The sequence below is a fragment of the Anabas testudineus genome, chromosome 24, assembly GCF_900324465.2.
Source record: "Anabas testudineus chromosome 24, fAnaTes1.2, whole genome shotgun sequence".
NCBI lineage: Eukaryota > Metazoa > Chordata > Actinopteri > Anabantiformes > Anabantidae > Anabas > Anabas testudineus.
This window is the reverse complement of record NC_046632.1, coordinates 3,244,476-3,272,130: the sequence shown is the minus strand read 5'-3', so window position 1 is coordinate 3,272,130 and position 27,655 is coordinate 3,244,476. Positions and strand designations below refer to the sequence as shown.

At 39.2% G+C, this 27,655-nt stretch overlaps 2 protein-coding genes across 2 annotated transcripts; both read right to left on the bottom strand.

Annotated features, from left to right (window-relative positions):
* Nucleotides 1-569: 569 nt before the first annotated feature.
* Nucleotides 570-13,986, bottom strand: LOC113149578 (adhesion G-protein coupled receptor F1-like). The gene is made up of 13 exons (XM_026341784.1): nucleotides 13,749-13,986; nucleotides 12,704-12,810; nucleotides 12,563-12,621; nucleotides 12,342-12,481; nucleotides 8,378-8,593; nucleotides 6,691-6,903; nucleotides 6,439-6,591; nucleotides 6,097-6,275; nucleotides 5,680-5,844; nucleotides 1,966-3,339; nucleotides 1,819-1,860; nucleotides 986-1,043; nucleotides 570-736 (listed from the first exon to the last, which is right to left on the bottom strand). Exons 1-13 carry the CDS (start codon nucleotides 13,984-13,986, stop codon nucleotides 570-572), a joined length of 3,111 nt encoding a protein of 1,036 aa, XP_026197569.1.
* A 10,983-nt stretch (nucleotides 13,987-24,969) lies between these two features.
* On the bottom strand, nucleotides 24,970-27,654 carry LOC113149313 (adhesion G protein-coupled receptor F5-like). Its single transcript, XM_026341360.1, has 5 exons — nucleotides 26,280-27,654; nucleotides 26,139-26,180; nucleotides 25,467-25,526; nucleotides 25,205-25,226; nucleotides 24,970-25,126 (listed from the first exon to the last, which is right to left on the bottom strand). The coding sequence occupies exons 1-5, from the start codon at nucleotides 27,555-27,557 to the stop codon at nucleotides 25,089-25,091; spliced, it is 1,440 nt and encodes a 479-aa protein (XP_026197145.1). The 5' UTR covers nucleotides 27,558-27,654; the 3' UTR covers nucleotides 24,970-25,088.
* Nucleotide 27,655: the final 1 nt, after the last annotated feature.

Genomic DNA, 27,655 nt, shown 5'->3' with positions numbered 1-27,655 from the left:
ATCAAGTGAAAGCTGCTTAATGTGGAACAACTTACCTCTTCTATGTAGTTGATTAATCACAAGAGAAAAGGCCGCCTGTTGTACTCTGTAGTAGAAATAAAATGTGTAAATAAAGTAAATGCAGAAAAATATTTGCACTTTGTCAAGAGTTCAATGTTATAATTCTGTAGTATTTCATTGTCAATGTCAACAATGTTTGGATATACACTGCTTAAAAAAATTAAAGGAAAACACTGGTCTGGGTGATGTGTTCGGAAGGAAAGGATGCCACATCATCTGATGGAAATTAAAATTATGAACCTACAGACGGGTGATGCTGAACGATGTAACAGACACCATAACATTCTCCATGGCTTCTCCAGACCTTTGATGTCTGTCCATGTTTAGGGTGAATCTGCTGTTATCTGTGAAAAGTACAGAGGCCCAGTGGCAGACTTCCCAATTCTAGTGTTCTATAGCAAATGCTATGGCTTAATTAGAGACATTAACACCAGCTGCTGTAGGTCCTTTTGTAGGGCTCTGACAGTGGTCCTGATTCAAAGGGACAGATACCATTGATGGCTTAAGGATCATCTCTGTCCTCCTGAGACTGTGCTGGGAGACACAGCAAACTTTCTGACAATGGCGTATACTGATGTGACATCCTGGAGGAATTGGACTGCCTGTTCAGCCTCTGTAGGGTCCAGGTACTGTCTCACGCTACCAGTAGTGACATTGACCCTAGCCAAACGCAAATCTAGTGACAAAAAATGCCAGAAAAGATGGGGAAAGAAGAAATGTTAGTGCAACTCCACATGTTTCTGTTTTGGGGTATTGTCTTAATTTTGCCCCTCTGTTGTTGCTCTGCTACTTAATTGACCAGATTAACATGGCAGAAGTTTACCTCTGATTAGAAAGTGTTCCTTTAATTTTCTGAGCAGTGTAAATATATATACATATATATAATATTTAAAAAAAAATATGTTTAGCTTATAAAAACACTTACTATTGTTGGAAAAGCCAGTGCTTGGTGTTGTTGTTCTACTTGAAATAATTACACGAACCTACGGATACAATAAAAGTTACGGGTACCCTTATGTTTTTTCCAGGCCAGTTTGATTACGTTTTTTGAAAAAACATCTGTTAAACCAAAACTGAAAAGCAATACCTGATTGTCCTGAAGTATATATATATATATATATATATATATATATATATATATATATATATATATATATATATATATACATGCCTAAAAACATAACAAAAATAAATTCTAAACTTTCACGTCTTTTGAGAACAACCATAAAAACCTTATAGTTCTAGTGGAAAAAATATGTGAGGAGTATATGTGAGTCGTGCCTTGCCAAATGGAGCTTTTCGAGGATCTACAATAAAGAATCATTGATGCCAAGGATTACAGAATGATTGCAAAGACTTTAGAAATTCACCCGTCTACAGCAATTAGACACTTTGGGACTCAAGTATATTAAACTATTTGGAAAGAACAGGTACCCAAATACATCTGGCATAGGAAAGGCACTGTATATCATAAAAACATCATGATTTGGGCCTGCTTTGCTGTATTAGGGCCTGGACAGCGGTGGGAGATGGTTCCAAGGGTTCACATACTTTGACACTAACAGGTTTTATTATTCTCAAAAAAAACATGAAAGATCATATATATATAGATATATATATATATATATATATATATATATATATGTGTGTGTATATATATATATATATATATATATGTGTGTGTGTATATATATATATATGTAGCTCATTTAAACTTTCTTTTTAGACAGAATGCAAGATTACTCAAAGTTAACATACCTTTGAATCATACAATGTCCCAAACACCAAAATTAAAAAACCCTGAGGAAAATTATTAGATCGAAAGGAAAATATTATTTTATTACACAAAAATACTGCTTCTTTGGCACAGAAATTAAAACTATGTATTTTAGTGGGTGCAGATACCTGTAGTGAATTAAAGAATGCAAAGGCAATATGGATTCCTCTGTTTGCTGTTGATATCATGGTGCCCACTCCCAAAGACCAGGTTAGTCCAAATATGGGCGTCAAAATGATCACACATCTTGCAATGACCACCAGCGTATGTTTTTCTTCCCTTTGGACAGTGACTCTCACAGTTCTTTTCAGCATTTTAAACAGGACCACAATTACAACTAAAATGTTGGTCAAAACTATGGTTAAGGCAGGTATCACCAAGGCCAGCAGGGCCTTTGTCTCAGTCCAGTTTAGCCAACAAGCATAGTTTTTCCTAAAGTATTTATTTCCTGGTCCAGTGACAGCAATAGTAATTGCAGCTATAATCAGAGGGCAGCCATAGCCTAGGCAGAAGCCGGTAGCTAACATGGTTGACTTAGACATGTGTGGGAACACAATGACCGTCCGGTAAAACAGCAGAAGTCCTGAAACAAGCATCCAAAAGAACAGAGCCAGGTAGAAAAAGTGCATTAAAAATGTTGCTGTGCTACATAGAAAGTTAAAGTCTGCCCCAGCTGGGTTTTTTGCAATAGAGGTTCCAAAGATAAAACAGATGTCACCGATCAACAGAGACAGGGCCGTGTTAACAATGGAAACATGACGCATGAAGGCAGTGCTGTTTGTGGTAATAGCTTTCCAAATATAGCCTTCAATAATAAGACAGACTGCTAAGCTTGCCATTGATATCCCAATTCCAATATAAGTTATTACATCCAGGGTTTCTTTCAGTGATGCAGGGATGTCCCTTGCCATCAGAATTGAAAATGATGTGAGGTGGTTACAGTTGCAGGTTACTGTGTTGTTTATGTCAGTAACTAATGTACAGCCTTCATCATCCCAAGCACCAAGATTATGAAAGAGTGTGAAGTTCCAGAAGACACACTGAGGGTTCAGTGTCAGGGAGTTGTTTAACTTGACGTAGCTCAGAGTGACATTCTGAATTGTTGCATTTATCTTGACAAGCACCACATGAGCATTAATGACACTATCAGTGACAGTTCCATTGCTGGTGGTGTTTAACTCGCTTGTAGACATTCGTGCTGGCATGACAAAATTAAAGCTGGAGAAAAGGATGGTGGTGATAAAGACGTTGCTCATGTTGGTGTTTGGAATGTTTATATTGATGCTAGAGTTCAGGTTCGCCATGAATGAGTTATTAAAAGTTGTTCTGTTGAGCAGAATATGTTGAATCTTAATAGTGAACTCTCCAACCAGTTTATTAGATAGAGTCTCCAGTGAATACAGTAATTCTGAGCTTGTGTTGCTTGTTGCATTTGCATTTAGAATGTCCCAGGACTTCATTGCATCTTCACCAGTGATGACGGCAACAGTGCTTAGTACATTCTGCAGATAAAAAGACATTTTATTGTAATGGTACAACCTACAGCCAAGAGTTAAAAAGGACATTTCTTTCAAAGAGCACATATTCTTGCTTGAAAGTCGGAAATATATAATTTTAACTAATTCATTTTTGTTTTATTTTTATCTTTTGTGGCCCTAAATACCAATGTAGGAGAGTGGTGGAGCTCATGCTCATTGATGTTCATCAATGTCAAGGAAAACTATAGATGCCACAATTGTGATGGGGTAAAGATGGTATTTTTTCCTAGGGGTGCATGCCCATGACAAAGTCTAAAGAGATGTTATTGGCTGGGTATAAGTAGAGGTCTGAAGAGGCCAGCGGGGCAAGTTCAAAGTTCCCCAATCCCAGCAGGATTGGGACAGGAGGACAGATGAAGTGCAGATCTTTAGAGTTGTCCCTATTGTTGTAGAAATGCAACAAGGCATCCACATTGTTATACTTGTTTCCTGAGTTGTAAGTTAAGGAGAAGTCAAAACTGTCAAGAAACAGAGCCCCTTCGGCTTGGCGGGGATTAAATCTTGTAAAATGCAGATGCTTATACTCCAGGTTTCAGGGATCGGTGAAGACTCGAAACAGTTGACTTGCGCTCTCCAGCCATTGTCTCCACTCCTCCAGAGCTAGTTTTATACCTAGTAACTCAAGGTCTCCTATGTTATATTTTTTTTCCCAGCTGAAGAGAAGCACAGAGAAAAGAAGCTGTACGGATGAAGTTACTAGTCCACGTCAAATCTCTGACGGTGTCTGAAGTGTCAACCTCAATGTTTTTTTTGTTTGTTTTTTTCAGATCTGGAAGTTCAAGAATAGGGGCTGTGGAGACCTTCTTTCAGAGTTGATCAAGGGCTCTCTAATGGAGATTACTCGCACTGTTTCTTGCAAGAGTGAGTTGGTGAAGAGGTGCTGCAATAACAATGAAGCCCCTTATAAACTTTCTACAAAAGTTTGCAAACTAAACAAATTTCTGAACCGGGTTATAGCTTTCAGGGATGGACCAGAAAGAAACAGCTTGAACTATGGCCAGAACCATAACAATTTTACTGGAAAAAGAAAACGAAACCAACAAACAAGACACTGAAAATGTCAAACTAGTACTTAGTATCTGCTTTGACATGAAACTGGTTCTGAAGGAGCCTCTGGAGAACACACAAGTTCTGTCTCGAACTTGAACTGGAACAGACTTTTGTCTAGGTGCACAATGACAAATGCCTTCAGCATATTTCTTAAAACATAAATTACCAAATTCTAAAAGACTGCTGGAGCATTGGTAAGCCTCAAAGGCCAAGACTAACTACTGGAAATGCCCTGCTGGAGTGTTGAAGATAGTCTTCCATTCATCATTCTATTTACTTGTGCATACAGAATATAATTCAGTCAAATATACAAGAATCAAAATCCAAAAACACAATCCAGATGATGTAATGATGTTAGGCCACACCTAACAAACTATTAGGAGGGTTGGCTGAGATGTGACTATTCATCTTTTCACACCATTCCCTTCCATTGTTTCGCCTACGAAGCCTACTCCAACCAGGCGTGAAGTGAAACCAACCTAGAGGTTAAATTTGGGATCTCTAACCAACTATCCTTAGTCTGAAGAAGCTACTTGGATGAGTAGTGAAATGTTTTGACCTAACAAAAAGAAAGTCCGGTTGCCATGACTCAACTTAAAGATAACTTCAACTGGATGAATGAGAATCCTCACCAACAAGTTCCAAGGGAATAGCCAGAGACAGAGTCCAGAAATCGGAGCGATGGTCATACACCAGGGAAACAGAATTAAACTCACGGGTTCCAGGAGCCAGAAGCAGGAAGAGGCAGGGCCAGGGCAAAATGTGGTCAGATCCAAAGATCAGAGGTTTGGGCAAAAACAAACAAATGCTGGAGAATCAGTGCAAGGATCAGACAATCTGGCACCAAGCTCCGGGAGAAGTACTGCTTAAAAAAGTACAAGGTGATAAGTATATCCAATTAACACTGCAAGAAGGAATGAGAAAGGAGCAGGCCAGGAAGAAAATAAAAACAGGGAACCGGAAGTCAAGCTAGGGATTGTAACAACAATTGTAGCATCTATGCTATTATGGGACGAATTGTGCAGTCTTGGTATTCCCAAGGTACAGAGTTCTTTATTTTCTATTGTTAACTCTGTACAAAAAACAAAAAAAAGGAAGCATCTGCAGTAATCTTGACCAGCTATGTAGCTGTTGGCCGTTTCAAGACTGGATTTACAGATATTATACTGAATGGACCTCTTTTGTTGGTTTCTGTCTCTTTATGAGATTTGTTAAAAATAATAGAAATACAGAAAGTCCTCTTGGTTTTCTTACCTGCATGATAGTTTCATCAACAGCAGTGGAAGCATCTGCAATGTTGTTAAGAATAATAACAACAGCTGACACGGTTGCAGACAAATTTGGAACTTGTTTTTTATCTTGCATGACAGCTTGATTTACATTTTCCACAAATTTCGGTACTTCTTGAACCACCAAATCCTGAAAGATTAAACATTAATAATTTAGACTTAGATCCACATATCTACTTAATTTGCAAGAAATGCATTGCAGTTAATATGTTTTGCAAAACTTTCTAATATTCTATCAAGCTACTAAGCAAACCCAGATTTGCAGAAGTAACTCACAAATTCTCCAGTCTTATTCAGAACCAGACAAAACACCAAACACCCAAATATTTTTAATATGCATTGGCGTAAATGAAAAAGTTTGACAGACTATTTGATCACTCACCTGTGAGTAAATTAATAACTCTTTGATGATTGTTATTATGCAAGTGTCCTTCTCAGGTTTCCACTTGGTTGTAGATTCACAGACTGCAGTCTTGCTCCCCTCTTGACCTTTATCACATCCTATGACTGATCTGTCACCTACTTGTCCAGTCCCATAATGATCATCATTACATGTGACATCTTAGGAGTTAAATACTCAATTAGTCAAATAGACACTAAAACATCAAAATAAAAGTATAATTACTTATACTTATATTACCATATATGCACACATATACTTCTTCTTTACTACTTCTTTATACTGAATATATTACATATGTATTTTATAAATAATTGTTCTTACTGTTGCTGAAAAAGGTCATTGTTGTTGTCATTTCAAGACCCAATGGGTTGTCTACCCTGCAAATGAAATGTATTTTTTCTTCTTGTGATCCACTGCAGTTCTGTAACCAGTGATTATATGTAATGCAGTAACTCTCTGCATCATCAGTAGAAGCTGTAAAAATTAATAATAGTAATAAGAAACAGTTAATTGTTGTATTTAATTTATCTGCTTGGCTAAAATGAGGAGTTTTTAAAGTCAGCTCATACTTACTTGTGTTTAAACCTTTTATACCTAGAAACCACTTCACTGTATAAGGATGCTGTACACAACACTTAAGTGGGAAGCTCCTCTGCCTCTCTGTACATCGAACATTTACTTCACTCTGTAGTCTCACATTCGGAGCTCGTTTGATTTGAGCTTCTGTTACAACACCTACTTGGAGGAAATCCATTGCTCTGCCTCTCAGAGTACATTTGTAAGGTCCTGTGATTAACAAATGAATTAATGATTGAGAAGCAAATGTTCATAATTGACAGTAATGATTGAAAAATATTGGCATCCTTGCACACAATCAGGAAATCACTCCTAACTGGCCAAAACATTTCAGTGACATGATTTTGTTTTTTCTTCAGACCATTTTATCAACAATGCTACTATAACTAAAATATTTGTAATTATTATTAGTTATTGTCTTTAATCACAAGTCTCTCACATTAAAACTTGAAGATTTAAACATCAACTGTCTGAATAAAAATTTAAAGTACTATTATCATTTGTACATTTTGGGTCATAAAACAGTGATGTAACACATTAACCTAGGAGCAGTCCTAGCCCTTGCCAGTGGCAACCTTCTCGCTAAGTCTGGCAACTAAATCTTCTTTCTTTATCAAAAGTGAGTACCTATTTATCTGGTGTTATTGGGGAGTTTTCTGAGTTTTTGGAGACTGACGTGAAAATGTATTTTTCTGCAGTAACCTAGGAGTGATTTTGAGTCACTTGATAAACATGGCCCTGGTCAAGGAGATCATTGCACAATAGCATGTATAACTTCCTTTTAAATCATATACAGAAATATTTAATAGCAAACCCTACAGAGAAATAAATCTGGAGAAGTAACAGCACATTGCAGGGGCAGGTTTCTAACTCTCACTGCCTCTCCACTTGCATGGCACAGGGCTCAGTTCTTGGTCTTCTACTCTTTTGCAAACAAAGAAACGCGACTGAGCACCGAAAATAACTAAGTTACAAACAACAAAAAACAACTAGAAACAAGGTGAGTCACAAAAATACAAAGTAACAAAATAATCTGACAGGAAATGGCAAGTACAAAAAAGTTAAGTAACAACCAAAACTACGTACCAAAATTATTGAGTAAAACAACAACAAAAGGTGTGCAAACTTAAAATGGCAAGGTACAACGTACATAATGTAGGGGCAAAATCTGAAGGTGAGCAAACGTCCAAAACATGCAGGCAAGCTAGGTTCTAGGACATAGCAAGGTTAAAACACACAGGGCAAATTATCAAAAAAGGTGGCTGGAGAGCAGTATGGATACTGACAATCTGGCAGCGGAGTCATTGATGGGGAAGAGTATGTGAAGTGAACATAACAAAGACACGAGTAGAAACAATTAAGCATGGTTAGGGTTAGCCAAAGGACAACATTGACTGGGGAGATGACATGTAGTATACCATAATAAAAGAACAAAACAGGAACAGGTATGACCATGACTGTGTTGTGTGTTATAACAAGGTCATTCTAGTAAATAACTAATAATATATGAATTTTAAATTCACAATTTGCTCTGAGAAATGTTTTTTTAAAAATATGCAAGGGTGTCAATATTTTCATCCACAACTGTTCTGAAGTAACTGCTGTATCTCTCTTCACTGTGTAATTCTTATTGGTTTTCAAATCATTTGTTACAAGATAATAAATTAAGCTAGGTTTGACTTACCAGTATCCGCAAGAATTACATTGTTAACTGTAAGCACTGACACATTGTCATCAATAACGATTTCAATTCGTCCCCCATTTCTAATGGTCAGTTCTTGAAATTTCCACTCAGACTCATAGATTTGTCCCACATCAATGTTTTCAGGAGGTGGTCCACATGTCAGCTTCATGCTGCTACCGGTATAAGTGAGGTTTGGAATCATGATTGAAGTTGGACCTTTTGGAGAGATCAGTGAAGTCAAACACATTTCTAAATAAACAATATGATAAAATACTACAAGTAAAACTATATATACCGTAATCCCAAGAGATTAAACTTCTTACAACTACAGCAGTCATTATTAACTCTTGGCAACTAAACCTCCCAGTAGTGGTGATAGGGGTCATTAAAAGTAGCATTTAACAATGTTCATTGTTAATCTAGCTAGATGAAGAGGATATTTTAACACTGGCAAGGCAGTGGGAAGTTTAAAACCATACATTTATATATTCTGCATATTAATTTACTTAAACTAGGGGAACCCCAAGCTGCCCTCTAGGCTCAGTACTTAAATGTATACATTTACTTCTCATTATATCTTGGTAAAGACATCCAACAGTTTGTGAAAAAGTGTTGGATGTCACCAACACTACAGTTTGGGTTGATGAATCAGTGGTTACCAGGTCAGACTGTGAACCTAAAGTTGTTAAGTTTGAGACACGATTTCTCAAGACTTTCAAAAAAGCCCTCTGTGCTTTGTGATATGTGCAGCACTAGCTTTAGCTAATATTGGCTTCTGACATTAGCTGGACAGTCAGACTTTTGTTTTATGCCTTTATCCATCCATCCATCCATTCTCATCCGCTTATCCGGGACCGGGTCGCGGGGGGAGCAGCTTAAGCAGAGATGCCCAGACTTCCCTCTCCCTAGACACCTCCTCCAGCTCTTCCAGGGGGACACCGAGGCGTTCCCAGGCCAGCCGAGAGACATAGTCCCTCCAACGTGTCCTGGGTCTTCCCCGGGGCCTCCTCCCGGTGGGACAGGCCCGCAAAACCTCCCCTACGAGGCGTCCCGGGGGCATCCGAAACAGATGCCCAAGCCACCTCAGCTGGCCCCTCTCGATGTAGAGGAGCAGCGGCTCTACTCCGAGCTCCTCCCGGGTGACTGAGCTCCTCACCCTATCTCTAAGGGTGCGCCCAGCCACTCTACGGAGGAAAAACTCATTTCGGCCGCTTGTATCCGCGACCTTGTCCTTTCGGTCATGACCCAAAGCTCATGACCATAGGTGAAGGTAGGAACGTAGACTGACCGGTAAATCAAGAGCTTTGCTTTTCGGCTCAGCTCCTTTTTCACCACGACGGACCGGTACACCAACCGCATTACTGCTGCCGATGCACCAATCCGTCTGTCAATCTCACGCTCCCTATTTCCCTCACTTGTGAACAAGACCCCAAGATACTTAAACTCCTCCACTTGAGGGAGGATCTCCCCCCCAACCTGGAGGGTGCAAGCCACCTTTTTCCGGTTGAGAACCATGGCCTCGGACTTGGAGGTGCTGATTCTCATCCCAGCCCCTTCACACTCGGCTGCAAACCGCCCCAGTGCCTGCTGGAGGTCCCGGTCTGATGAGGCCAACAGGACAACATCATCTGCAAAAAGCAGAGATGAAATCCTGTGATTCCCAAACCGGATTCCCTCCGACCCCTGGCTGCGCCTAGAAATCCTGTCCATAAAAGTAATGAACAGGATCGGTGACAAAGGGCAGCCCTGTCGGAGTCCAACATGCACCGGGAACAAGTCTGACTTACTACCGGCAATGCGAACCAAGCTCCTACTCCGGTCATACAAGGACCGAATGGCCCTTAACAAAGGGTCCCGAATCCCGTATTCCCGAAGTACCCCCCACAGGATGCCACGAGGGACACGGTCAAACGCCTTCTCCAAGTCCACAAAACACATGTAGACTGGATGGGCGAACTCCCATGAACCCTCGAGCACCCTAGCAAGAGTGTGGAGCTGGTCCAGTGTTCCACGGCCAGGACGAAAACCGCATTGTTCCTCCTGGATCCGAGGTTCGACTAGCGGCCTAACTCTCCTCTCCAGCACTCTGGAATAGACTTTCCCAGGGAGGCTGAGGAGTGTGATCCCCCTATAGTTGGAACACACCCTCCGGTCCCCCTTTTTAAAAAGAGGAACCACCACCCCGGTCTCCCAGTCCAGAGGTACCGTCCCTGATCTCCACGCGATGCTGCAAAGGCGTGTCAACCAAGACAGCCCTACAACATCCAGAGAATTTCATCCACCCCTGGTGCCTTGCCACCGAGGAGCTTACTGACTACCTCGGTGACTTCGACCAGGGAAATGGACGATTCAACCTCTGAGCCCCCAGCCTCTGCTTCCTCAACAGAAGGCGTGTCAACGGGGTTGAGGAGATCCTCAAAGTATTCCTTCCAACGTCCTACAACGTCCCCAGTCGAAGTCAGCAACTCCCCACCTCCACTGTAAACAGTGTTGGCAGGAAACTGCTTTCCCCTTCTGAGGCGTCGGACGGTTTGCCAGAATTTCCTTGAGGCAGACCGATAGTCCTCCTCCATGTCCTCGCCGAACTTTTCCCAGGTCCGAGTTTTTGCCTCTGCGACCGCGCGGGCTGCGGCACGTTTGGCCTGCCGATACCCATCAGGTGCATCAGTAGTCCCACAGGCCAACCAGGCCTGATAAGACTCCTTCTTCAGCTTGACGGCTTCCCTTACTTCCGGTGTCCACCACTGGGTTCGGGGATTGCCGCCACGACAGGCACCAGAGACCCTACGGCCATAGCTCCGAACAGCCGCATTGACAATGGAGGTGGAAAACATGGTCCACTCGGACTCAATGTCTCCAGGCTCCCTCGGGACCTGATTATAGCTCTCCCGGAGGTGGGAGATGAAGACCTCTCTGACAGAGGGCTCCACCAGACGTTCCCAACAGACCCTCACAATACGTTTGGGTCTGCCAGGTCTATCCAGCTCCCTCCTCCGCCATCAGATCCAACTCACCACCAGGTGGTGATCAGTTGACAGCTCAGCCCCTCTCTTCACCCGAGTGTCCAAGACATATGGTCGGAGGTCAGATGACACAACCACAAAGTCGATCATAGACCTCCGACCTAGGGTGTCCTGGTGCCACGTGCACTGATGGACACCCTTATGCTTGAACATGGTGTTCGTTATGGACAAGCTGTGACTAGCACAGAAGTCCAATAACAAAACACCACTCGGGTTCAGATCAGGGAGGCCGTTCCTCCCAATCACGCCCCTCCAGGTATCACTGTCATTGCCCACGTGGGCGTTGAAATCCCCCAGTAGGACGACAGAGTCCCCAGTCGGAGCACCTTCCAGTACCCCTTCCAGAGACCCTATGAAAGCCGGGTACTCTGCACTGCTATTTGGCCCATAGGCACAAACAACAGTGAGAGAGCTATCCCCTACCCGAAGGCGCAGGGAAACAACTCTCTCGTCCACCGGGGAAAACTCCAACACATGGCAGCTGAGCTGGGGGGCTATAAGCAAGCCCACACCTGCCCGCTGCCTCTCACCATGGGCAACTCCAGAGTAGAAGAGAGTCCAACCTCTCCCCAAGGAGTTGTGTTCCAGAGCCCAGACTGTGTGTGGAAGTGAGCCCGACTATCTCTAGCCGGTACCGCTCCACCTCCAACACAAGTTCAGGCTCCTTTCCACCCAGTGAGGTGACATTCCATGTCCCAATCGCCAGGTTCCGTGTCCAGGGATTGGGTCGTCGAGGCACCTCCCCACGGCTGCCACCCAATCCACACCGCACCGGCCCCCTATGCTCCTTCTATGCCTTTATTTTAACCCAATTTAAGAAATAATAATGCATGAATGCATATTGCACCAGCAATCAAATCTACAAAACTCATATCTTAAGTATTTTCAATTAAAATTGATCAGGCATTTTTGCAGTAAACAGCTAACTGTTCTTTACTTACTGTTGTAAAATGCAGAAACTGAGCCAATGACGGGAGCAATAGGCTTCATTGTTTGTGGAAGTTTTTGATTTGCTTCAGCCATTTCATCCGGAATAACTTGTGTGGTCTGGACAACAAAGTCTGCAATAATGCTTCCTTCTCTGTAACAATGAGCAAAACAACATTGACTTTGTGCAAGTGATTCCTGCTTTCAAAATGTTTGGTACAAGAATTACCATTACCTGAACTGCTTTACAGAAACACTGACAAAGCCTGTGATTCCTTTGTACTGCTCTTTTAACTGTTGGCAAAACATGGTTGATGACATCAACATTAGATAAAAAACTTACAAGATACAAATTGGTATAAAGTTAAGCACTTACCACTGGATCAACCATTGATTTAAGCTCTTTGTAAACTGGACTTGTTGCATTGCCTAATTGTGGTGTGTACTCCTTCTGTAATCTGACTGACATTTCCAGATCAAATACTGTTTATAAAAAAGATTAAAAAAATAGGAACTTTAGTATGAATAAGCATTTAAAATTTTTTGTTAAAAAAAATCTAAACAGGACACATAATGGCACTGAAGAGAGTAGTCGAGTTTCTTTTTAACATCTTGATCATGTTGAGAAAGCAGCACAAGGCTGTGCCTGTGTTTGACTGTGCAGATCATTACACATCATGTTCCTATAAGTATTCACCCCCTTGGATGTTTTATCCTTTTATTGACATTGTAAATCAGTCATGGTCAATACCTTATATATTTTTATTTAATTGACATTACTTTGTAGAAACCTGTTTTCACTTTTACATTAATGAGGAATTTTTCAGATTTTTTTTTTGACCGTGATTGATTTATGATGTCAATAAAAGGTTGAAACATCCAAGGGGGTGAATACTTTTTATAGGCACTGTATACCACAGAGTTATTGCCAACAAAACTGAGAGTTTCTTACTGCAGCCTACAACTGGACTAATATTCTAGCAGGCAGTAGACAATTAAGTTTAAATCAACTTTTTAAAATGTATGAATATGTGTACTTCAATAAATGCTATTTATTTATAAATGCTATGAAAGCATCCTAGCTGAGCACAGTTTACTTCAACTTTATATTTATTATGCCAAAACAAACAATCTTCAACAAAGCTATAATTGTCAGCAATTTGCATCCTTCTTATGTCCCTCAACAAAAATTGAATTGCCTTTTAGGGCAGTAGATACACAGTTACCGTATAGAGCACACAAATTGTTTACCTTGTGTTTCAGTTCACAAAGTAACACACTTTTAAGAGGTTACTTAAGCTGACATTATATCGTAAGAGACTGAAATGTAGGTTTTACAAACATCATACTTGAATTCTGCAGCCATGCATAAGGTAATACAGATGTAGCCCTTCGTCAGGGTTAGGGTTAGTACACAATACCTGTAGATGCTGGTGGAGTAGCGGTAATTTCTGAGGTTGGGTCCATGGTAGAAACATCACTACTTGCTGAAATAGGGGTCATAGTGGGGACATTGGTATTAACAGAGGTATGGTTTGTTGTGGGCAGAGTGATATTAGCTTCAATTGGGGTTAAGGTAGTGGCACTAGCCATGCTAGTGTTGGGGTTAGTGGTTTTAGCCGCAGAATTTGTCATGGGGAACTTCGCTGTATTAGCCATGGTACCATTAGCTGTTGTGAAGTTTGTGGTCCTGGCAGTTGTAGAGATAGCTTCTGAAATTGTTGTTGCAACTGTGGCATTTTGACTGGTGACACTTGTAGCTGAAAATACAGTTTATACAAAATTTCAGTTGCTATTTTTTCATTAGTGTTTAAATTCATGATATCATGTTAGAGAGTACTGTTTAATTGTAATAATGTGTCAGGTATTGTAACTGTTAACTGTTATACTGTGTTGCAACTGTTGCAGGATCTGAAGAGACAAGTTAAAACATTGTACAACTGACAAAGTACTGGTAAACTCAAAGGGTAAATTAAGAGAAATTTAAGTCAACAGAAATTTTATTTTTACCTAACACAAATAGCAAGAATATTTAGAAAAGGAGCAGTGATGCAGGGTTCTTTACAGGGACTTACTTGTTGATGTTTCAGCTGTTGAAATGTTTATATCTGGTGCATCAGTGGGTGTTGCATCTGCAGAAGAAAACAGACAATGCTAAAGTGATGATAAAATCCCCTAAGATTTTTCTACAAATGTTGATGTTAAATTTTTATTTGTGAGAAACCTACAAGTAGTTACTGTTGTTGGTGAAATTGTGCATGTTGTGTTATGTGCTTGTGGTACTCATACAGTATCTGTTACTGTTGGTAAATCTAGAGAGAATGAGGAATAAATTAGAAAATTATTAAGGTAATCTGTAAGAGATCACTTGTTACCAATGGTGTTGCCACAGCTGTTGTAGCGTACAATTCAACATCCTGTGTTGCAGCTGGCAACATGATGGGATCTGACCTTCTGATTATCATTTACATGTCTTCCCCTAATTGGCCTGACCTGCTGCCTGCTTCTGGATTTCGGACTGCTTGCCTCATGTTTACCTGGAAACGACCTGTGTAATCAATTGACCACTGTATGTTGAAACTAGCTTGCCTCAGCCTCTCATCAGTTCTTTCCAGTCTCCTCTCTCCAATTCTCCCCTGCCCCAGCTCACTAGTACTAGTACTACTACTACTACTACTGGCACCAACACTACTGTTTCTCTGACTCTGGACTTCATCTCCCAGCATTCCTTGCCCAACCTCCATCTACCAGTTAAGGTTACAGACTCACTGTATTAGCTCCTCTGTAGGTCCTGCCCAGAGTTCTCAACTCCCTGACTTTGTACTCAACCGATGAACTACTACACCCAGAATCCTAAACTCAGACTCTGTAATCATCCAATTAACTACTATTTCCAAAATCCCATGCTTCCTGGCTCTGGACTCTCCTGCTCTACAACAACCTTTAGAATCCTCCATTTATCTGTTACTTCTCTTGCTTCCCCCAATGGCTTCACTTGTTCTTCACTCCAGGGAGCTTGTGGTTGAGGTTAATGCCTCAGACATTGGTGTAGACACCATTTCCTCATGTATGTATCACTCACTCCCACCTTCTGCCACTACGGTGTCCCCTTTCCCAGCTTTCTATGGCTTTCAGCTGACCCTTTCTCCACAAAGAAAGAGGAAATCCAGGTCCCTTTAGCCCATGCCATTGTGAAAATGTCATCAGATCTGGAGGAGGGTTTCGGATTGCCCTGTTCCATAGGTCTCAGCTGTATGAACAATAGGCAACTTATAACATCTGCATTGGAGTATCAGGTGGTTCAGGGAACTCTGTTGTCCCCTCAATTTGTTAGCCTGTTTCCTATTGCTAAGGTGGTTAATCTGGCAGCAGTACAATTAGGACTCTCTAGACCACTATGGAACCATCACACTCACACACCAGTACTCATAAGTTATAGCCAGCAGATCACCTCCTTCACATCTTCACATGTGATGTGATCAAGTTGAGTGAGCAAAGGACTGAGAGAGCAGGGACAGAAAAATTATCTCATGGGCAGAAGGCCAGGTAGGAATTGTGATAATATCACAGTAACAGGAATGATAGCGACAATAGTGACAATTAACGACAACAACTATGAACCTCAGAGCCTTGCACTTGTACTGTACAACCTGAGGGCAACAGAGCTAAATGTTCTTTGAGTGGATGTGTGGGATCCTGTTCTACTGAAATAGCAATGCATTTAATGGCATTATTATTTAATTAAACTAGATTGAGTGTGAAAAGGCCTCAATCATTATTGCAGCGATTCTGGTCACTATCTAATGAGTCAGAGTACAGGTCAAGCTGTTCATAGCAGAGCGTGCACCACTTGTAAACCAGGAATTGACTTTTTTTCATTAACTTAAATAGTGCTGTGCATTCTTCTGCGCCCACTCCATTACAAAACACTGTACACACATAACCTAAACTTCAACGCTTATACAGAATAACATGATGTGATGTGATGTGTTTTTTTGGATGCATTGTAGACAATAAAAAAGCATTCTCTGGAGTTGTAGTCCAGATGTTTACCTCACTGCCAAAACATTTTTTTAGAACTTACTTGTCACAAAAGTTGTTGGGGTTTCAGTTGTTTTTGTGGTAACATCTGTTGTGACAGTAAATTTTGAATCTGAAAAGAATACAATAAAAAGAGAAAATAGTTAAAACCAATATTTATATTTAAAGATAATTAGGTTCTACAGTGAGTGTCTCCAGTAAGTCCCTGGGATGCTCTTTAGAACATAAGCCATCATGCAGGCTATGGTCATATCTTGTCTTGACTACTGCAATGTCTTACTGACGGAGTTACCATCATGCACCATCAAACACCTCCAGATGATCCATAATGCAGCAACATGTCTATTTTTTGATCAGCCACATTACACCACTTTACAAATCTCTGGCAAAGGTTCAAAGCCCTGGCTCAACAGCACCAGCTTAGCAAAACTCCTTCATCCAGGTCTACAAACCCACCTGCCCACTGCGCTCTGCTAGCGAACATCATCTTACCTTACCTCAAAAGATCCTGCGCTAAATTTTTCAGGTCAGCGGTTCCACGATGGTGAAATTACCTACTCACTCTCCCACTGCTGCCTCACTCTTAATTTAAAAAAACTTAAAACTTGAAAACTGAAACTCTTCTAAATCTTTCTCTGAACTGAAACTGCTCTTTCTAGAGCACTTTACTTTATAGTTTTTTTTCTTTGGCTTAGATATTTTGCTTGCTTTGTACCTTCCTTGTAAATAGCAGCAGAAAAGAGCAGCTGTATTGCTTCTATGCAATGGTTATGCATTTTCAGTATGAACACTTACTGTAAAATTTGTATACATTGCGTATTACAGTTGTTGATGGTACCACTGTCAGGGTGTTTGGTGTTGTTAAATATTAAGTCTGTTTAAACTAAAGTGGGACTATCATTTCCTCAGTTTGCAATACCATCTAGTTTATGTGAGCTGATGATAACAATAAAGAGATAAAATTTGCAAGAGGTTCCTTTGACTTGAGCTATTTTGTCAAGGTCAAATTTTTTGACAAAATTAGTTTACATTGGCTGTTACTGACAATTCTTACCTGTAGAAACGCTGATGTTAGAAATTTGTATTTGGTTGCTGATGATGATGGGATAACTGATGTTACTCAGGATGGTCCTTAGCTGATTTATTACTGCAACATCTGAGACGTTCAACTCAATGAAAATTAAGTATTCATAAAGAGCTGCAGGAGCTGTAGGAGCAGAAAACAACTGGAAATCTTGAATTGGTTTAATCGTGTTGAGGAAAAAAAGGAAAGAAGAAAAAACACATTAAATAGATCATGAATAACAATGATTCCTGTTTATGTACTTTTTTGTTTGATTTAATTCAGCAATTTCTACTCAGCTTTACCTGTTGATGTTGAGGTTGTTGGAATAGAACAGGTTGCAAAATCTGTAAAAAAAACAAGTCAAAGATTTGCCGTACTATCAAAATAACTATCCTTTACATTAAGTAAAATAACTTACCAACATTAACAGTCAGTTAAAGTTACAAAATTAGCATGTATCAAGCACAATTAGTGTAAAAACTGAGAGTAGTGCGTGACAACAGAACTTACTTTCATGCATTGACTGACAGTATTGTTCTTCTATGGGAATTGCCTTGATGCACCTGCATGTGCTGTTTGTATCACCATCACACTTCCCATAGGTGTCACACTTGTCACAGGGCCAGAGGTAGTGATCCTCACAGTGGCACTGGAAACCAGCGCTATTTTTGCTGCAAACTAAGAACCACCACATTTTCCCTTGTAAACAGTCAACTGTTAAAAATACATTTCACACAACACATTCCACCGTTTGAATACAAAAATTTTTGTTCTTACCTGTAGTCATATCAGCAGCTGATATTTTAATATGCTTGTTGATTTGGGCAGGAAATGTGATGTTTTTCAGAATGTTTCTCAGTTGCTCTGGATCTGGAGTACTCACCTCAATAAACAGTTGATATTCATGAGTTGGAGGCACTGTTTTAAAACAGGGTACAATTAAAGGACCTGATGCGCCTGTATTTAACTTATTCTCATTGGCTAACACGGCTGGTAATCTAATTTTGGTGATGATTGCTTCATTCTGTTGCCTGTAAAGGTTAAAATAATGTGTCATTCACTAGATTAGAACAATCCATGGCAGAGATAGCCCTATATCTATATACTTATATCTATATTTAATGGACTATATGCATATGTATGTGTATATGTACGTGTACATGTACGTGTATGTGTACATGTACATGTATGTGTACGTGTATATGTACATGTATGTGTGTATGTATATACGTGTATATGTATATACGTGTACTGTATATGTATAATGTGTGTGTGTGTAAGAATGTGCTAAATCTGTTAGCATGTTCATGTCGTTCAACTTGAAATTACATTTCCTGTCAATTATTCTTTTTATTATTCTAGTTTTACTCATTCAAGTCATTCATGATTTTTTCCATAGCAGCATAGAGAATCTCTAGTAATTTGACTTTTCTGATTCATATAGAATAAAAATTAACAGTTATTATTATTATTATTATTATTATTATTATATATTATTGTTATTACACTTTTAAAGATGCAATGTTAGGACATCAAGTTGCTGTTGACAAGTAAAAGTCACTTAACAAGCCTAATTAAGTGTTAAGTGAGTCTTTACATTTTCTGTCACCTGTTTTTGGCTGGCAGAACAGCCCATCAGATGGAGCACTGTTGATGCAGCTGCACGTGTCATCAATGATCTCACCACAAGCTCCATATGTAGAACAGTTTTCAGATGACCAAAAATACTCATCCTCACATCTGCATTGGTAGATGGAGTCATTTAGGTAACATGCTAAAAAAAAGACAAAGTTAGAAATAGAAAAAGTCATTTGAAAAATAATAGTGAAGAAAATCAACATTCCAACATTTTCATAGCTGCTTTTACATTACGCACTTGAACATGCCTTTTTTGTTCAGCCCATGAAGCTCCTTCCCTGCTATGTCATTTAGAGCTTAGCTCTTTGGACAATAACGTATATTCATTTACTCATCAATATGTGCCATTGCAAAAAAGGTTGCTGTGTTTCCCAATACAATCCAAATAGCATGGAGGAGATTCTAGGAGAGTGACAGCTACTCTCACACAGACTTCATTAGAGTGGTCTGAGGGCCCAGCATCCTCTAGTGGGCCCCATGCTCACTGCCCTGCACTCTGAAGCTCAATTGCTGTTTGCATAGAACACCAGAATTGACAGGTGCTCCGCTGGCACCCTGTGCTTTTCATAGATGTGAGCAGGTTGCCTCTGACCACATGTGACAGATGTGAAAGGGTCTGGAGAAGCTCTGGAGAACATTATGCTACCTATAACTTCGTATCTGAGGAGGCAAATCAATGGAGACCTCTACAGGCTAGACAATGGCACCCTGAGTGACAATAGGTATGAGATTGAAATCCTTGGACCCATTGTCAGATCCTACGCTGGTGCAGTTAGTCTTGACTTAGATGAAAATCAGATCACATTTTATGACAAATTAATGTAGAAGACAATAAAATTCCAAAAGGTTCACACACTTTGTCTTGTGACTGCAAGTGAAACTGTGGCACATTAGTAAGAAATTAAGAAAGTCTCAGTTTAACCATAATGTATTCAGTATAAAGTATGGAAAAAATTAAAAACTAAAGAGCTGGTGAAGGGTTTTTTACTGTTTTCCCTGTAGAATTGTGGGGGTCAATGACTCCATGTATAATCATAAACGCAATGATACATTGATGCAATGGGGCAAAATAAAGCTATAACATAATGTTGAAATGTTTTCAATAACGAAAATAGCAAATATCACACATGAATATATACATGGGTAATCATTAGGAACATTTAAAGTACTGATACACTTACTATAAATACACCTAGCACCTTGCTTGCAAAATTTGCATCCATTATGTTCAGACCAGCAGAAACTCTTACCTGTGGTGATATCAATGTGTGTGACATTTAAATTGGGATTAAATGCCAGGGTAAAGCTGCTACTTCTCAGTAACATCCTAAGATAGTCCACTGTCTCGACATCTGTCGCATTCAACTCCACATCAACCTCATAGTCAACCTGAGCAAGCACCGCTGCACAGATGCAACATGATTAATTGCAGTGGAGTTGTACTGGACTGCATAACATTAAAAATTGTGATTTCTAAATTGCATGATGCTAAAACATTAAAAACACATCTTAATAAAATCAACAATAAAATAAAATTTGACAGTTGTAACTTAAAAACTGAGAAAGTATAACCTTGTAAAAGCAGAATTTAAGCAGAACTGCTACATTGGATTGCATTCAATTCTAGAGGTCTAGCTAATGAAGTAGCAAACGTATGATAACTTTGAAGCTACATCTAAGAGACAATCATGCTTTAGTAAAAGACGGTGAAAAGGACAAAACATTTCACTTAGCTCTTCCCAAATAGCAATATCCACATACTAGCATCTCCAAAGATCACTTCCCATTTCCCAAAATACTATTTAAAAAAAATTGATTCTGATATAATATAATATGAATTAATCAAACAAACCATGTCTTCTCTGTCTTGTATGAGGTGGAACATGTTCTTCTTCATCATGTTCCTGAGAAAGAAGAAATATGTAAGCACAAAGCTTTGATTCCGTATTGATGTTGAGCATTGTAAAGACAGGAGACGTACCTGTAATGAAAATTTTGTAACATTGCCTATTTTCAAAATAGAAAGGGTCAGAAGCAGGATTAAGCCATACTTAGATACTGCCATTCCTGTCAGAAAAAGTAAAGGGACAAGTTAGATGTATTTTTAGTAGATATATTTTTGATTTAGAGACAAATAAATGTTGTTCTAATATACGCACCTTAAACAGGTAACACTAAGTGCACTAGACAGAGCAGGTTCCACACCGATGCAGTGCTGCAGATACAGTAAGTAGACAATTTATTATGAGCAAGACATCAGCAATTAGACCTGTTCAGAATTGGAGTTAAAATGTAATGAAATAACATATAAGCATGTCTGTTTCCATTGTCACACACACAAATAACCCATAGTGAGATAACTTTGGAATTAAACACTATAAATGTTGAAAAGACAAACGATCAGAAAATAGGTCATACTGTAAATATCCAGCTCCTTCAGTGAAAACACCAAGTCTATAAAAAATCCCCCAAAAAAAGCTTGTTCACATAAAATGCTTAAATAAACTCTCTGTAAAATATAAATCTGCCAAACTTCTTACTTTTTTTTAATACATCCTCTATTTGGCCTTAGTTGCTCCCTGTATAAAATGCACCACACTTCATTACAGCTGCTTGCAGAGTGTAGACGCTGTCAAATTCACATTCTGAACTATGGAAAACTTCCTGAAATATAGTAAGGGGCACACACTGTGCTGGGAGTGGCCCTGAGTGGCTGAAGATTACACCCTCATTTTCTATGTTTGATTTCATCTTTGTCTTTGTACCTGTATGAATCTTGAATCAAAGACAATAATTTCTTAAGCAGAAAAACTGATTGATGAATGAACAAAGAAAAATTAAATTATTTCCTCACTAGGAGAAATAGGAGTAAAGGAGAAAGTTCTTATAAAGTAAAATATAATGAAGCAGCAGCTTAAGAAAAACGTTCAAAAGTAACATGATAACGGAAAACACCGGGGAAATGTTGAATCAGCGTGGGTGGGGTAATGGCCCTTGGGGAAAAGGATTTTTCCTAGAGGGCCTTTATCTAAATAGTGCAGATAGCTCAAAGTAGAAAGACACAAAGAAAGACAGAGAGAGTGACACAAAGAAAGAGGTAGATGGACTGAGATGCTGGTATAGATACAAACTTGAGTCTCGTCCAAGCTTCATATGACTCTGTTCATGCTGCACATTATCTTGATGCAGCTTTTGATGCATTATGTATACAGTTATATTCTGGAAGGTTTTAAACCTCAAACACTGTAAAGTGCCTTGAGATGGCATCTGCTGTGATGTGGTACTATACAAATAAACTTTATAAGAAAAAAAAAATATATATATATATATATATATATATATATCATCATCATCTATCCTATTGAACTTACCTAAAGGACAAAAGTTTGTGTGTCTCTCATGTATTACATAACTTTCTCACTGTTTTGTCACCATTTCTAACTCAAGAGAATCCGTTTTAGAGCACAATGTTTTATTAGACTTACATTAACATTTAGTCATTGGGCAGATGCTCCAAAGCAACTTATAAGGATAGGCAGGGTAAGCTTAAGGAGGTCTTGCCTAAAGACCCCTACTAGAGGTAGGTAACAAGGAGGGTGGCAATGTTACCGATACACTAACCAGCCGCACAGACTTAAATCTTCTTCAGTTAATTAAAGGCAAGACAGAAATCATTGATTCCGGAGCTTTTCTGACCAAAACCCAAGTTAGAAATGTTTTGGTCTAACAGACTAAACTAAATCTAAGCTTAAGCATCCCCATGAAGGCTCTGTCTACAGATGGAAAAGGGAATGTACAGCAGTGATTGACTGTGTTCAATTCAAAATATGCTGCACATGTGAAATGAATCGGGAAAGACCTAATATTTAGAGAATCATGCAGTTAGAGTAAACACAGCAAATCTAGAAGATCAGGACTTTTTAGGGCAGTGTTCTAGTCTAATGGAAGTTTTGAGTTTAGAGGCTATGTCACTGTCAATCACTGACACGATTCCAGCTCCTCGTGCCTCACTTCCTTGTTTGGTCAGCTTCCTGATTCCACCTCTCGGTATAATTACTCTCACTGACTTATTGACTGCACCTGGTTTTTCAGATCTGTTTGCTTTCCCCCGCTGCCAGATAGTCTATCCAGCGTTTCACTAGGTTTGCCAAATTGATTTTGTGGACTGTCCCTGCCCTGGACCCTGCCTTTTGCCTGGTCCTCTGGTACTGTGAGTTAATCTCTCCTGATCTGCTTACTCCCCATCATTCCCCTGATCACAGTACCGGACCTGAACCTATGTCTCCCTGATTCCTCTTCCTGGACCTGCACCCCTTTGACACTGTCTCTGCACGATTTCCCTCACCAGACCTGGCTGACCTGAACCTCCTTCCTGCCTATGCCCTCTGTACCATGAGTGTTTCCTCTGACCTCTTCTCTCCCCCGTTGTTCCTTCCCTGCTCTGACTCGGTGTGGACCTCCTAGTGTTTGACCTGCACTGTTGTTTCCATTGTGGATAGTACCATATTGGACCTATTGTTTTGAACTGCCTCTGTACATCTCCCTGGACTGTATTATTACACTGGTTATTGTACTTTGGATTTCACCAGCATCATTATAATGTTTGTTAGGTTTTGGACAGTCTCTCATTGCATTTCTGTGTACTGTCACTACTCTCCTGAACCCATTCCACTGTTGCCAACCTCCTCCAAAGTTACAATTTCTCATTTTGAGAGTTTTGGTGAGCCAAAATAAGGAAAACTGTGTCACTGTCCAAAAATTGATGAGCCTGCCTTTTCACTGTGCAACTATCCACCACAGGTTTTTTTCAAACATGAGACAAACAAGATTATGACTACTCCTTGTCTTATGAATATATTTATTAGGATATAATTATTGATATTTAGGAGAGAAAACATTTCTGCAACAATTCAGTGTAAAATTAGAAGGGTTTCACATTCATACCTATTTTGTACACATTCACAAAATACACTGAATTAGTTCATAGTAAATACACACTAATACCAGCAATACAATTGCAAAGTTCCTTCATAAAACCAGGTGATGCTACTGGTTCTCTAGTTCTTTTCACCTTTAAAAACAACACAATGTAATACAACTCAGTTTGATTGCAAACACACTTGATTACTACTTGTTACATTAGCACTTATGTTGCAGATTATATTAGATTAGATTAGATAACTCTGTATTCATCTCCCAAATAGGAGATTCACATGTGACACCAAGAAAATAAAAGTTACATCAAAAGTTAAAACATTTTGAACAGAATGAATATACAATATGGTACAAAAACACTGAATAGATCAATAGTATATAGTAGCATAATAGTGATAATAAAGATGTACAATTAGGAAGTTGAGATATCTTAAAGGTTTTTGAGTTCATTAGAGGCATCAATGGCATTGAATGGACACATACATTTTAGCTAACAAATCTGGCAGATCAGTCTGCAGTTAACCTGGTCACTTGAGTTGTAGAGACTGAGAAGTCAAAATTTTTGCCTTATTGTTATTATGTATGTTACATAGCAAGGATTAATTGCATACGAAACACATGCAGTATGCAGCAGGGTTTTTGGCTAGGTTGCTACCTAAGGGCAATAGCAAGCAATATATAAAAGTTTCACCTATGGGGAAGACCCAAAAACTTTAGCAAGATTGTAAATCTCAATGCTGTTGCATAAAGAGGCATGTTTTTGCACTTTTTAACAACTATGCCTGTAACCTTGTTTCAATGCAGCCATAGAATAAAAAGCATACCCTACATTTTATATAATGTACATATATATATATTTATACATATATATATATACATGATTTTGGCCACTTTAAAAACATAGTTTAATTTATTGTCACAACATGCTCCTTTGTTCAAATCAATCTTTTATTAATGTTTTCTTTTATCTTTTATGTTTCTTCATTTTAAACCAGAACATGATTGTTATACCATTGTTTTCGTTGTTATCCCAGTATAAGTTATCATACAAACCTTGTTCCTAAATACAATTTGGGTGATCTTAGGAGTTGGTTGCAGGTTCTGAAACATGGTAGATAGCTTAAAGACAAAAAGGGAATTGTTAAAAGACAGTTGATTTAAGTAAGGAGAAAAGCTGCTTAATGTAAATCAACTTACCTCTTCTTCTGCCGCTTGTATTCTACATGAAAAACAAATAGGTTATTAATAAAGTAGTAAAATTAAGTGATATAAACACATACACATACATAAATTCAGACACCTATGATACCAAAGTGACTATGTTTCACCCTTTAAATAGGCAGCCCTTATTAGTAATTTGTTATTGATGATTATTAAATTTCAGTGACCATACCAGGTTTTTTCTTTCTTTGAAGGAAGTGTACCTACATTTTTCCATGTCTGGTAAAAAAATACCTACACTTGTTGGATTTGAGCCAGTGTTTGTTGTGGATGATCTCCTTGAAAGGATAGACCAGATCTAAAGGCAAAATCAAACTCAGGTCATTGTCACAGTCAATTGTGTTCAACTAGTGTGTAATGTTTTCAGCAAAATTTGCAATTTAAAAGAACACTTGAATACAGGTTTTCAGAAGACTACTACCTTGTCTGTACACTAGATTTTAAGATACAGTAAGGATATGACTAGTATTTTCAAGTGTACATTTCATATACAGTACATAGTAATTGAAGGGTATCCCCTATCTAAGTAAAAAATGTACCTTATCCCTGCATCCCCCCTGCTTCAAGTCTTCATGCTAAGTGTAGATGCTAGGTGGATTTTAACTACATTTTAATCATAATACTTTTGACAAAATTGTTCTGTTGTACTGTATTGTAATTATAAATATATATTTTGCCCATAGTAAATGTCTAATCTCCAATTTATCTTTGTTTATTTCTCCTCCTATATCTCCTCTTTCCATAAACTTGGTTCTGCTGAACCTTGGTTCCTCTGAAGGGTGTTTTTCCTCTCCACTGTTGCTTGGGCTTGCTCTAATGGGTTTGTTCTATAATTTTTTATACATTTATACTCTGTAAATGTATAAATAAAATTGAAATGAATTAAATACTCTAACTAAAATCAGCATACCTTTGAATTGATTAAGGTCCCAAACACTAAAATGAAGAAACCCTGTGGAGAATGAGACGTGCATTGCTTAGCAATCAGAAAGAATAACAAAATGCTTTATCATGCCAAAATGAAGCCTTGTACTTCAGTGGCTGCAAATACCTGTAGTGAATTGAAGAATGCAAAGGCAATATGGATTCCTCTGTTTGTTGGTGCTATCATGGTCCCCACTCCTAAAGACCAGGTCAGTCCAAATAAAGGAGTCAAAACAGCCACACATCTTGCAATGACCATGAGCATATGTCTTTCATTTCTTTGGGCAGTGTCTCCAACTCCTCTTCTTAACATTTTGAACAGGACTACGATTACTATTAAAATATTTATTAAAACTATGGTTAAGGCAGGTATTACCAAGGCCAGCAGGGCCTTTGTCTCATTCCAGTTGAGCCAGCAAGCATAGTCACTCTTGATGTATCCATGCCCTGGTGCTGTGACAGCAACAGTAATGGCTGCTATAATCAGAGGGCAGCCATAGCCCAGACTGAAGCTGATAGCCAACATGGTTGATTTGGCCATAGTGGAGAAGACCACCACGGTTGCATAAAACAGCTGAAGGCCTGACACAAGCATCCAAAAGAACAGAGCCAGGTAGAAAAAGTGCATAAAAAATGTTGCTGTGGTACATGGTACAACTGGGACACTTTCAGCTGCTTTTGCAATAAAAGCTCCAATGATGAAACAGATGTCAGCGATCAACAGAGACAGGGCAGTGTTAACAATGGAAACATGATGCATGAAGGCAGTGATATTTGTGGTAATAGCTTTCCAAACACAGCCTTCAATAATGAGACATATGACTAAGCTTAGCAGAGATATCCCAACTCCAACATAAGTGATTATATCCAGGGCTTCTCTCATTGATGAAGGGATTGATGAAGGGATGTCAGTTGACATCAGAATGGAAAATGATGTGAGGTGGTTACAGTTGCAGGTTACTGTGTTGTTTTTGTCAGAGACTAATTTGCAGCCTTCAAAATCCCAAGCACCACGATTATTAAAAGCTGAGAAGTTCCAGAAGACACAATGAGAGTTCATTGTCATAGAGTTGTTTAACTTGACGTAGCTCAGAGTGACATTGTGAATGGTTGCATTTATTTTGACAAGCACCACATCAGCATTGATGACACTGTCAGTGACAGTTCCATTGCTGGTGGCATTGAAGACGTTGGTGGAGTTCCGTGCTGGCATGACATTATTAAGGCTGGAGAAGGTGATGATGGTGATTGAAGTGTTGGTAACCTTACTATTTGGAATGTCTATCATGACACTGGAGTTCAGGTTTGCCATGAAGGAGTTGTTCATTGTGGTTGTGTTGAGCAGGATCTGTTTTGTATTATTGATGACAAACTCCCCAACCAGCTTAGTAGAGAACGTCTCCATTGAACCCAGGAATGTTGAGCTGGCATTGTTGCTAACATTTGCATTCAGAAATGCCCAGGACTGGCTTGAATTATCACCAATGATGACATCAGTTATGT